Here is a 12,585-nt window from a genome sequence, read left to right as displayed (position 1 = left end):
CGTGTTCCTCTCCCACCCCCACCGTGCCCTACTCCTCTGGTGTGTGGAGAACTGCTGGAAGATAAAAAGCCTCCAATAAAAAGCAGATTTACTGACTGTGGGTGGAGGGGGTGTGTAGTGTGGAAGGGAAGAGCTGCTGGTAAAGAATTTACAATCCCTCGCTTTTCTCGAAGAGGAATCCATTTGAATCTAAAGTGCAAGGGGCTTGCTGGGAATTTCCAAAATAATGAATGCTCATAGAATGTGTAAAAGCAAATCTTAATGAGCGAAAAAGAAAGAAATGTGCACATGTGACACCAAAGATTCTTCTTTCAGAATGTAAAATGATCTTCAATAAATTGCTCAGAAAGACGTGGTGCCTCATAATGCAGCCCCAGCAGAACCACACCCAGTACATTTGTGCTGCTAGAGTACTCTGAGCTCGCTATCTCATCTGTCATAGGGCTAAGAGAGTGCACTTAGTGTGTGTGTCTCCGCTGGATGCTCTGTAACCTGTCTTCACCAGCGAGCAGCAAATGATCACGCCAAACATGCCCTAGATACATTTAAATAGGAGGGTGATCAAAGCATGTGTCACAGTCGAGGGAGATTTTAGGTTTTGACAGTTGTGAGGAACTCAAAGGAGAGCAGAGTCTGTGTGTGTGTGTGTGTGTGTGTGTGTGTGTGTCTACATTAAAGACTATTTGTGTAGAGGAATGCTGTTGTCAGGGTGACCATCCCTAATGTCTTAAGACAGGATCAGGGAATATACCTTTATAAATGTTTCTGTATGTATAACTAGTGCGTGTGTCTGACAGGAAGTTGAAGGATATTTGCTTGAAAAAGTAGATTAGAAGCAGATGAAAAGATGAAAATCCTACTGTACATGACCTTGATCATATCTATTAGCCTTGGAATGGGTCTTCACAGTTAGGACCTCACGTTGATAAAAATCAGCCAACGTTGGCCCTCCACCCCCATCTTGTGGCAAGGCTCTGCCATCGCCATAGAAACCCTGAGGACAATCAGAAGTGCAAAGCATCGATGCAAATCTATCATTATTCAGGCAAAGAACACCTACAGACCTTTAAGAGAAACAGTCTTAGGTGTGGACTGCAATTTCAGGCTGACCTGAAGCCATCTGCTGGCAAGAAAAATGAGATGAGTCTAGTTGACATCTGACAGGTCAATGCAAAGCGAAGTACAAAGTCGGACACACCCCCAGTGACACCTTGGATAGGATTCCTGAAGACCAGTTTTGAAGTGTGGTGGCTCCAGCTCTTGCCATCTTGGTAGTGGCCTGACTCCATCCATCAACTGCCTGGAATAGATCCTGCTATAAAATAGCCGCACACCAAAGTATGCTTAAAAATTCACCCTCGATACAGTAGTAGAGAATAGAAAACCATTTTTGTACCAGCATGTAAACATGCTGGCTGCCTGCTGTAAAAGTTTGGTATCTAACATGGTTTTCCACTACTACTGACATACTTTTGGAGCCAGTATCAAGTGGCCATTTGAGGAACTGCAGTTTGCAGTACTTCCGCTTTAGCTAATCTTTCAAGCCAAGGGGTTTGTAAGTAAAGTAAAGTAAACTGCAGGTTTTACAGCTCCTCTCCAGCGATAGTTGGAATTGTAAACTTGAGCCATTGATCCATTCAGACAACCATCCTTCCATCCCACTCACTAAACACACTAAACACATTACACATTATACAGGAACACTTTGCAAGAATGTTCTTGAAATTTGGTACAATCATCCACTTGAACTCAGGGGTTAAGAGATGGAGCTCTGGTGGTTTTTTAATGACTTTATAAAATATGTTATTGTTCATAATTTAATAATTCATAAGAAACTGTCTGTTACATTCAAGTATATTAAAAGTTTTACATTCAAAAGGCCTAATGTCGACTCTACTGTGTCATTGTAAGGTTTTACAAAAACAGCAGCAATAGTGTGTGTCGTATAGTCATCTGTCTGGACAGGCATGGATGTGAAGAGCTACAGGTTGGCAGAAACATTCAACCTTGAGGAGGTAATTGTGTTTACCTACATATGGTAAGTACGAACGTGTTTATCTCAGAAATGCAAAGGGTTTTGGAAACTGCAGCATATTTTCTGCTGAATAGTGGGAAAAATACAACATTCATGATGTTCTGAATGTCAATATGTGCCCTTTGTTTATGTTCGGCCATAAAATGTGCAATGCAAAGGCCAAATAAAACATGAAAAATGTAATTCCTACTGTTGGTGCTGGACACCTTAACTCTAAACCAGTTAATATAGTTTTGTGTGTGGGACACTAACTGTCCTTCTGAGCGAATAAAATACAGTTTTCTCTAAAAATACATGTTAAGCCCCTTTGACTCCAAAGAAGCAACATCCAAACAAACCTCTTTATGCTCTTACAATGGTAAGGGCATATCAAATTGGATATTATATGATATCCACTATATCTTGATATCTTGTTCCATTTTGAATCAATTATTGTATTAAATCTAGCAGGCGATAGAGCTATAAAGATAAATAAAGTTGATTGCACTTTGCACATATATAATGCTGAATGAAACTGGGCCTTGAACTGCATGAAATAATGAATCTAAGCACGTATTGTTTTAATAGCTTTTTGGTGTGTATATTGTTAGCCGCACGTCTATAAACCTAGGGTCGATTGACATTGCTTAAGTGTTTTGATACATTCTAGGTTAGGTCAGGTTATGTAGTAGAACACACTGTACATGGTCCCGAGTGTCACTCAACTAAATTTGCTTCGTCACGGTCTAGTCTTGTCTTTGCTGAGAAAAAGAGTCAGACAGAGAGAACATGCAGCTGGATCAGGTAAACAGGGTTCAGCAGGTGTATCCATTACAACGCATTATGCAACAGGAACCACACACACATACACAGTCCTGAGGGTAAATGAGTTGTATATCCCTGTGTATACAGACTTCCACTCTAACAGTCTCACAGTGATGTCTTCCAGCTGCTTCCCTTCCACTTCAAACACACACCATGACCTATAAAAAAACAAATTATCTTTTATTCCATAAACAGCACCTCTGGGAAAAAAAATGCTGGATGATGATCATAAGTAGTTTTTGAAACCTCTTCTTTGGACATGTAAATCCAAATGAAATGAATTTTTACAAACTGTGCGATCAGTGTGTATGATTCTCTACTATATAAATAGTATGCTAAATATGCTAACAACTACTGATATTTGCTTCATGTTGTGCCCTAAACATTACAGATTTGTCCATGTTACCTCCATCTGCTCTGCACTGTGGTGAAACATACCTCTGCAAGCTTCTTTACTGCATGTCGCACAACCTCACACTGAACCTGAAAGACAATTTAATGTTTGGCTCCAGCATCACAGTCGGGCCCTATTACCACCTTGTGGTATTGCTGGTATGGCAACGTGCTCTTCACTATGCTGTTGCCTGGGAGCTGTCTACCTCCCGGATGTGGCTTTAAGTCGGTGGTGATGGATGAGGGTCGGAGGTATCTGCTTACCAGGGTAAAATTACCTCACTTATCAAAGTGTGTGTGTGAATGCGTATGTGTGTATGTGAGTCGTGAATGATATTTGCGGGGGGTGCATTAAAGTTTCACACTCCTCCCTCTCTACTACACATCATTCTTTGCCCTCCACTTGCTGCCTTCATCCTGTCAAACTGAACGAAAGCAGCTGAGCTGTGGCCTGTAATAGAGCCAAGGCTGTATACAGTGTTCTCAGTGTAATGAGAAGTTTGCTCTTCAATTACACTGTTAGGTCTGTAATCTGTATTATAGTTTGTGAATCTACACACCCTGACTGCGTTTTATGATGTGGGAGCTACACACACATACACTCACACACGCACAGATACGAAGATAGAGTAAATCAAGCAAAAAAGCTGGATTTTTTACTTGATTTCTAAGGCTTGGATTTGTGACACAGTACAAAGCACAGATATGAACACACACGCCGCTTCACACATGCAGAAAACAAGGACTACACACATGGACGCACAAGTGGAATCCCGGGGATTGCTCAAAATGACCTCACTGCTCACACAGCCCACAGCAAAAGATGGGCTGTTGCGCTGGACAAAGCAGGTAGTTGCGAGGAATCTGTACGCCCTTGTGTGTGTGTTTGTGTGTGTGGAGGTGATGTAATGAGTAATACTGGTGCAAGCTTGGCGCCGCCATAAGCCCAGCAATATGCCGCTGACACACAAAGACAGAGATACCCTCTGATACAGGGTAGCACTCGGTCACACACAACAATAAACACACGCCGATTACACAACAGCAAGCACTGAAGACCAAAACGCCCGCAGTGGTGCTAAATAGAGGGTGTAATCTTAGAGGCAAATCAAAAACAGTAATACGCTGTAATGAATGCGCAAGGAGACTATAAAGACCTGAGAGAGGTGTGTGTGTGTATGTGCATGTGTGTACTGCAGAGTCTTTCTAATTAAAAAAGCACTGAGAGACTGTTCCCTAAGAGTCCTCTCAAGGCTGAATGGGGCTTTGTGATTCGTTGTAATCTCTGGTCTACATCGCATAACTCTAGGCACAATCTGGCATCCAGGCTGCCGCACACGCTCACATGCACACTCAGAGACCTTGACACACACCCATAGAAACTTCTCTGATACACAGCTCCAGGGAATTCTGCACATCAGAGGTTCTTTTTTTTTACTTCTCCTGAAATATAGCTGGCAGTCAGTGCTGGACTGCAGGGCTCTGGATCAACGGGGGGCAGATCTCAGCCAGTCAGGAGGTTACATATACAGTCTGTCAGTCACGAAGGAAGATTACAAAGATGTGCAGACAGACATTCACGATGTCGCCACCATTTGGTGTCACCAACGACAGGTACAACTTTGTGTATCATGCTAGGAAGGCTGTCATCAAAGGTGAAGTGATGCATTAGGGGTTTTAAGCAAAAGGTAGTGTTTAATGAACAGGCAGTATGAGACAGGTAAGTTTCTGTTGGTCCATGGTGAAAGGTTTTAAACACACTTCACACTAGTGCAGAGAGTTTACATTAACAGTACAGACTGTGAGATAAAAAAAAAAGGACCACAACCGACAAAAACACAGTGAATATGTGCAACACCTTCTATTATACATTTCGTACATCTACATATTATGTAGGATAGACAGTTTAGGTTGCTTTCAACCCTATATTTCATTCTGAATGTGACTGATCATAATTCACAATTTTGCAGGAAATTTGGATTTGAAAAAATTCCATCAAATTCGGACATTGGCAGAGAACGTGTGCAATATGTTTAACCAAGCATCTAAGCCACATGTGGCAAATGCGTTTAATTTGTTCTCGAAAGGCATGCCACATCAGCCCAAATGAACTGACCTGAGAGGACATGCTCATAGTTGCGTTAAAACAAATGAGGTGTGAAAGCTTTAAACCAATAATAAACAAAACCGAAAGCAGTAAGACATGGGGAATAGGATGTGCGTGTGTGCGCACGCGTGTGTCTTTTCTCAGAAGAGACTCATTCTTTGTCTCTTCATGTTGATAAAGTCACCCAGCGGGTTCAGAAAGAATAAACCACGACGGAAAGAAAATGAAGGAGCATGGCACCAATTATTTACTGGTGGGAAAAAAAGTCCTCCTTTACTTTCTTGGGAGGAGACAAAGTGCCAAGGAAAACAAGATGATCCAAACGAAACAATACGTTGACACACACACACAGAAACACAGGTGAGACAGAAAGGGCTCTTTGTCAAATGGCACGATTGTTCCTTTTGTTAGAATATTAGCGGACCTTCTACCTGTGGTGGATGAATCTTAGCGTTGGCAGGCAGTCATTGATTCATTTAAACAACTGCTTTTGGAAAAGGAACTATCTACCTTTCTGTAAGTTTTACCTGCTAGTTATCACATGTACAGCCACATTAGGAACACTTAACTTGAGGACACTGATAGTGTGCTCAGGTTACAGCAAAACACAAACTTGGCATAAACACCGCTACGATGGGAAACAGTGGAAACTACTGTAGAAATACAACATTGAGCTCCAAAAATATCACTTGGCTCCTTGCACTCTCACTCTTGAAGCTCCAGCTCCTCGTCAAGCTGGATGTTCATGACTATCTGCAGTCTGTTTCTTCGCATGCTTCAACAGTGGCCCTTTTTAGTTTTAAAATGGAAAAATCTCAGACTCAAAATGCCAACAAAACAGGGTTCCCACACATTCTTAACATGAGCCTGTGGCCACATCCTCAGTAGGGGAATTAGAAGCAGTGCTGGTTCAGTTTTGGTTTCAGACTTAGTCACTGTCTGTTACCCATCCAGGGTTCATAGCTCTCCACAGACCTTACAAAACTACAATGTAAGGCTTAATGAGGGAAGATGGAAGTCCCTGTTAGGTGGAGTGTGTTTGAAAACCACAACGGAGGCATACCAAAAAGGTCTGAAAAAATGGGAGTCTGGATTTCCGGGAGTTGCTACAGAAACACACATGCACAGTGACAGAAGAGAAAGCATCGGGTTTAGGGATGGAACAAAAACAGGAAATGGGCACTGTGGGTAATCTCTGTGCTGCCGACCAAGCAAACGCACCAGTAAACAGAAAAGGGGATTAAACCCCCGTGTCGCTCTGTTTGTGTGTGTCACTTTTGCCAAGTTCTAAAAGTCCAGACTGATGCCGTTGCGATAACACAATCTTCTCATCTTAATCCATAAATCACCATATTCCTCAGAAACTTATCAGGACAGTCTGTGACCTGGTTGTTACAGACAAAATAGGACAGAATTATGCAGCATAGTTGCCAAACAAACAAAGCATAGCTTAAAACGGATCCTCAACTAAACTTAACCTTGGAAGAAATATCTATGACAAGTTCTGACAGAGCTGAGACCTTTGATTTCAGAAGAATTTGCTACACATAATGGTCTATCAGTTCATTCAGAAAGTATTTGCCAAATTACCCATGACACAATATTCACAACATTATAAAGTTGTTGTGAAGAATGTTTGAGTTAACACAGAGCAACACTGACCATATTTTGCAATGTTGTTTTTATTTCTGTTTATGTCTGACAAGGGAAATATCAGCTACTCCTGTTAACCAGCTGGTTTCTGGTTGTATTATGTCTCTTTGCTATTCCATGAACAAAAACAGTTTGGGTTTGTAAACCCAAACCAATGAGGCAATAAACCCCGAAGAGAACAGCAGTGTTCCTACTTGGATCATCATTTTGTGTGGTTTCGTCTCCAAACAGCTGCATTTCCATGACAAACATCCCATCATTACAAATGACCATTGTTAATGATTGACCTCTGCATCATTAATACTTACAGAGATAAAATTAGTTATTTTAATGGTTCGAATTTAGATAAGGATTTTTATATATATATATATATATTTTTTATTATTTTTAAAAAGATCCTACATACAGACAACTAAAATTAATAAAGTTTATTGGGTTTAAGTAGTTTATTTCAAACCAAACAGACCAGGACATAACATGGACATTATCACACAAACAAAAACATCTAACAAGACAACCACCTTGGTTTGAAATGGGGATGGAAGAATAAGAGCTATTCTATTCCCATACCTATTTCTATTTCCAAGCCCTGAATGTATTTCATGATTTTTGAGTATCTGGCAACTAGAGCTTCTAAATGGTCTTACCTTGTCTCTCTGTATTGAAGCATCAGCTGAACACATAAACTAAAAAGAAGGCAGAGTGCAACATGACGACCCACTCACCTTTTACAGGGTCATGGTTTTGAATTCCTGGTTTGGCGTCGGTCACACTGTTGCGATTCAGACCATTGCCAACGTTCTTCTTCCTCCGACTCCCTTTTAACCAGCTGAAGGCCTGTCCAAATGAACTTCCTGGCTTCCTCTGCCCACGCTGAGCCCTCACCTCCCGGGCTAAGATCTCAGTGATGTCCCTGGGCACCAGGTCACCTGTAGACCTCCTCCGGGACATCCTGGAGGTTGGTCTTGGAAGCTAAGGCCCGGTGCTTCCCCTCAGTTCAGTGTGTCCTCTGTCGGATATAAGTCCCAGGTTCTGTAGCCTCCCTGCTCTCCTGGGTCGGATGAGTGCCTCTGTCCCTCTTTGGTGTCTCTTAGTATGTCTTTTTTTTCCTGCCTGTCACCACCTGGGACAACAAGCAGGGAGGGAAACATGTAATAAAAATAATGAGAGTATAAGTACGAGGAAAAGAAAAAAGTCAGCTATAATAGATTAATTCATGCGTTGGTTACAAGGGAAGAAAATAAAAAAAAAGCAGAAAAATGGTGAAACTGACTATTAACAGTGTACTAAGAACATTCCCACATTGTTCTACTAGAGTTTTCCTTTCTCATCTGCCCCCCCCCCACTCTCCCTTTTCTATTCTCTCATTTTTGTGCATGTCATGGCCCCAGGGAGGAGTACCAGACCTCTGCAACATCAATGTATGTGTGTGCATGTAACCATGTGGTTCACATCAGCAGAAAACCATGTAATGGAAGAGAGCGAAATAAAAAAAAATGTAAACACACATGTTTTCCTTTTTTCTTTCTTTTTTTTAAAAAAAAATACCCACAAAGAATTACACTATTGTACACACTATTCTCTACATGTTAACACACTAAAGAAAAAGTTTGCTGTAAAAGAGTCAGACGTGAGTGTGAGCAACTTACTTAGCGAGCGTGCTGTCCTCTCCTCTGCTCCCCTCTTTTCTCTCAGTCTGAGAACAGCCTTGCAGAGCATGTGTGTGTGTGTGTGCGTGTGTTTAGCACAGTGAATGAAGCTCCATGCTCTCTGAGCAGTCAGTCCCTCCCTCTGTGTGAGAGCCAGCCTCTCCTCCACCCTCTTACAGCACTGTTTGGAGTTAGCCACACCAGCAATGGTTGCTTCTCTCTGCATTCCAAACAGCTGGGCCTCAGCATTTTAGCTTCTCTGTTATGTCCTTTAACAGAGTCATTCCTTGTCGCGCAGTTGGACATCCATTTGGCTTTTCTGTCAGCCACCTTTACGAGGATCAGGTGCAGCAGTCCCAGCCTCACACAGGAGAGGTGTGTCTGGATCCATCACAGCAGCTAAGAAAGGAAAATACACACCGTGAATCAGTGTAAATACAGAGAAATCGTACTATATTCAAAATATAATATACAAAGTCTATGGCCTTCACAGAAGGAATAGGTTCAGGTATTTTGAGAGGAAAATTTAAAGGGATATCTTATGACCTAGCTCCTTGAGAAACTAGTGAACAGTCCAGTGCTGAAAGGTGTCCTGTGAAAGCTGAAGAGGGATTGCTCTTTCCTGTCAGTGTGCACCAGGTGGAAACCCGACACACCTTGTTAAATGTGACACACACACACACACACACACACACACACACACACACACACAATTAGGCAGACAGGTAGGGCGTGTCACAAGGGGCCAGTTTCCTTAAAGTCTTGTTCAGCTGTCCTCACCTCAGCATAGAATCTGCACCTCTGACATCTGACATTTAAAGTTGCGTGGTAGTGCGGACCGAGACCAGCTGACATCACCTTTGCAGGTAGGCAGATCGGGGAAGACAGTGACAGAGTAGTAGCAGTGGCCACCGTCCATTGGGTTCCTCACAGGGAGGCGTGGTAGAGTCTTATGTCCTGAGGGACAAACAACCCCCCTGTCCGTGGAGCAGGACAGAGACAGCAGCCTGTCGCTGAACAAGGTGTTGTGTAGAGGGTGGTGGACACTGTTCATGATGGACCACATTTTGTTCTAGGTCCTTGACTCCAGCTCCATGTTAGCCGACCAGTCCAGTCTGTTGATCTGTAGTGAGCTCTAGTCCCAGGTACTTATAGGTCTGATGGTTACAGGATGTAGGTGGGGTCTGGACCTTAGGAAGTCCACTACCATCTCTTTGGGTTACATTACGAATTGATGATTAGACACAAAGGGTTTCCAGAATGGATTTGTAATTTGTAAAGCGTCCTGTTACAATTTATATTGTTATTGATGCTATATAATTAAAATTAAATTGATTTGAATTGAATTTAACCCACACACATGCTGTGCAGACCCATATGGTTAGCCTCATAATAGATTAATTCATAAGAACTCTCTCATCCATATCCTCTGAGCCGTGGGTCACTGTCTTCATTTAGCTCCTGAGATGAGGCAGCCAAATTACCTGTCTGTTGGGATTCCTGGGCTATTTCTGGTGCAGTGCCTTGTATATATCTGTCAGTCAGGCTTAAAAAGAAGTCATTCCACGTATGGTTCTCATATGCTTTGAGTTTAATGGTCCCCACCCTGCAAAATGATCATAGACTCTCCACACCATCAGCAGACCCTTGCTATAACTCACAAGAAAAGTGTAATGAAAAATTGGAAAGATTACGTTCAGGCAAAAATGAATAAATAAATGTGGAGTCAGTTAATTAAATAAACAGAGTACACTGTGTGATATTTAGACAAGGTGACAGAGTCCCTCTTAAAATAATTAAAAGTTAATTCGCTACTCCCAAAAATCCAAATATGGGATTAATTCAAGATGTCTGTGTGTGATGAGGTTGTGTCTGTGAGACAGAATGAGAGAGGGATTCATGTGTGCACTGTTGAAGAGGGAGGAGTTAAAATGAGTCATAAGTTAGCTCACTCATGCCTAACAGATTGAAATGTTTTAACATTTCCATGGCAATACAAGAAAAACAGCCACCCTCAGTGTGTCTGCAAGGGGGCTGTGGAGAGCCTGTGTGAATGTGTGTGTGTGCAGGAAGAGGTACGAAATCATTAACCACCAGAACAGTATGAGCTTACTGGGGAATGTATCACCCTTACACAGCTTCTCTCTCAAGCTCTCTTTCTAACAACTGTTGTAGCTACACTTCATGTCAGTTTATAGGTAACAGTTTATAGGCAATAGGACTACTAAACAAGTTTGGGAATCACATTTCTAAGTGTTGCAAAACTAGTTTTGCATGAATAGTAACTGCAATTCAATTTCAATTCAGTTTTATTTGTGCCAGTAGCAATTGAAAACATACCTGGGTAAAGAGCAAGATGACATTTAAATATGAGACATGTATATATATACATTGTGTTATTATTTTTTAGTATTACAATTTCTCTGAAATAATCACATGAGAACTGAGAAGATGACATTCAGAGGTGGGGTGGTTGTAGTACTATGTCTTAAATGTTCCTTCCGTATTAACCTGATTTTTAATATAGTGGCATTATTTTGTACATTATTATTATTATTATTATTAATATTATTATTATTATTATTATTATGTTTGTGTACATTGTGCTTTAATTTCTGTTATGGTACTTTATTTTTCTCCACAGAAAGTGTGTTGACAAAAAAGGCTTTATTGTATGTGCAAAACAAGTTCCAACTATTTTTATTGACCTACATAAATGAAATTGATAAATGGTAAGTGATAATGGGGTGTAAGGATACAGCTAAAATAAGGGATAACAATGGCCACACATGACACCATAAACAAACATGAAAAGACAGTATCAGTATCAACAGCAATATGAACTTTCTGTCGGTCATCTGTGTGTGCGTGTGTCTTTTTGAGTGCGTACGCATGTTAGATGTGACTGAAAGGAGGCAGCAGGCAGGAAATCCATACTCCCGGTTGGGATCAGCCCAGCTCTCTCAGACCAGCATTATCATTCCCGACCTGCTTTTGTCCTGCGACAGCCGCATTCTTTCTGCGCTGACTGCGTCTCACTGTCCATTTCTCCAACAGAAGCACACACAAATTGAAAATACGACGACAAAACGCTGCACTAGTCTCATATTAATGTTTATCCTACAGAAATGCATTTCTAAGGACCAACAAGCAGCTGAAAGCACAAGAAAACACCAAAACTACATTCCACAGTTATTATTTATAACTTCAACCAGCTGAGAGGATGGGAGGGGTGGCAAGGGAGGTAAGAGGAAGAAAAAACGAGGACAGAGAGAGAACTTTGGAATGTAATGTAATGTAATTTTAGACAACGGAGTACGATTCCAGTTTGATACTCAGCTGTAAATCTCACAGAATGTATTCCTTCGGAGAACAGACACAGCTTTGTACCACCAGCCTACTAGAATAGAGGTCGAGTCTCCGGTTGGCTGGTTTAAAATGGCAGAAAGTATAAGAACAAGCTAAGCTACAAAGCAATATGGTCCAAGAGTGAAATCATGTTTAAAAATTTCTCTGATCCTTTGCACCCCAGTTGTCCATGTCCAGACATGCCGATAGCCCCTCACTGTCACTGCCACATTCCTCTGACCTCCCTCTTTTTCAGGCACAACAATATTAGGTTATAAGGTTGCAGGAGTGAGACAGAGAGATGTCTACTTCACTGCGTGGAAAGAAATATCATGAGTCATGCCTCTGGTGAGAAGTATAAGTAATGCGAGGAGAAGGAAAAAGACAAAAAAGGGTTAAACCTGTTGAAAACTGAGCCGTAAAACCTGGCTGTCGGCTGCTTTACTGCCTTATTTCATTTTAGAGTTTAGAGTCAGATGGCAGAGACAATCAGGCTATATGATCTTTTGTACTTGAAAAGGTAACTCTCACATTTGCTCTTAGAGATGAAATTTATTATTTAGAAATTCATTCGACAGGCAGATATCCATTTGTAC

General features: G+C 41.5%; 1 protein-coding gene across 2 annotated transcripts in view; it reads right to left on the bottom strand.

The window, feature by feature from the left end:
- The window catches only part of kiaa1522 (KIAA1522 ortholog), a 37,073-nt gene extending 28,287 nt beyond the window's left edge, over positions 1-8,786 (bottom strand). For both annotated transcript variants that reach the window (XM_047604526.1, XM_047604527.1), the window contains exons 1-2: positions 8,642-8,786; positions 7,718-8,115 (exon numbers count right to left, since the gene is read on the bottom strand). In XM_047604526.1, the coding sequence (XP_047460482.1) occupies positions 7,718-7,943 (226 nt within the window). In that variant the 5' untranslated portion in view covers positions 7,944-8,115; positions 8,642-8,786. The remainder of the gene's footprint in view (positions 1-7,717; positions 8,116-8,641) is intronic.
- Positions 8,787-12,585: the final 3,799 nt, after the last annotated feature.

This window comes from Mugil cephalus, chromosome 14 (assembly GCF_022458985.1).
Source record: "Mugil cephalus isolate CIBA_MC_2020 chromosome 14, CIBA_Mcephalus_1.1, whole genome shotgun sequence".
Lineage (NCBI taxonomy): Eukaryota > Metazoa > Chordata > Actinopteri > Mugiliformes > Mugilidae > Mugil > Mugil cephalus.
The sequence above is the reverse complement of the archived record's forward strand: the minus strand, read 5'-3'. Positions and strand labels throughout refer to the sequence as shown.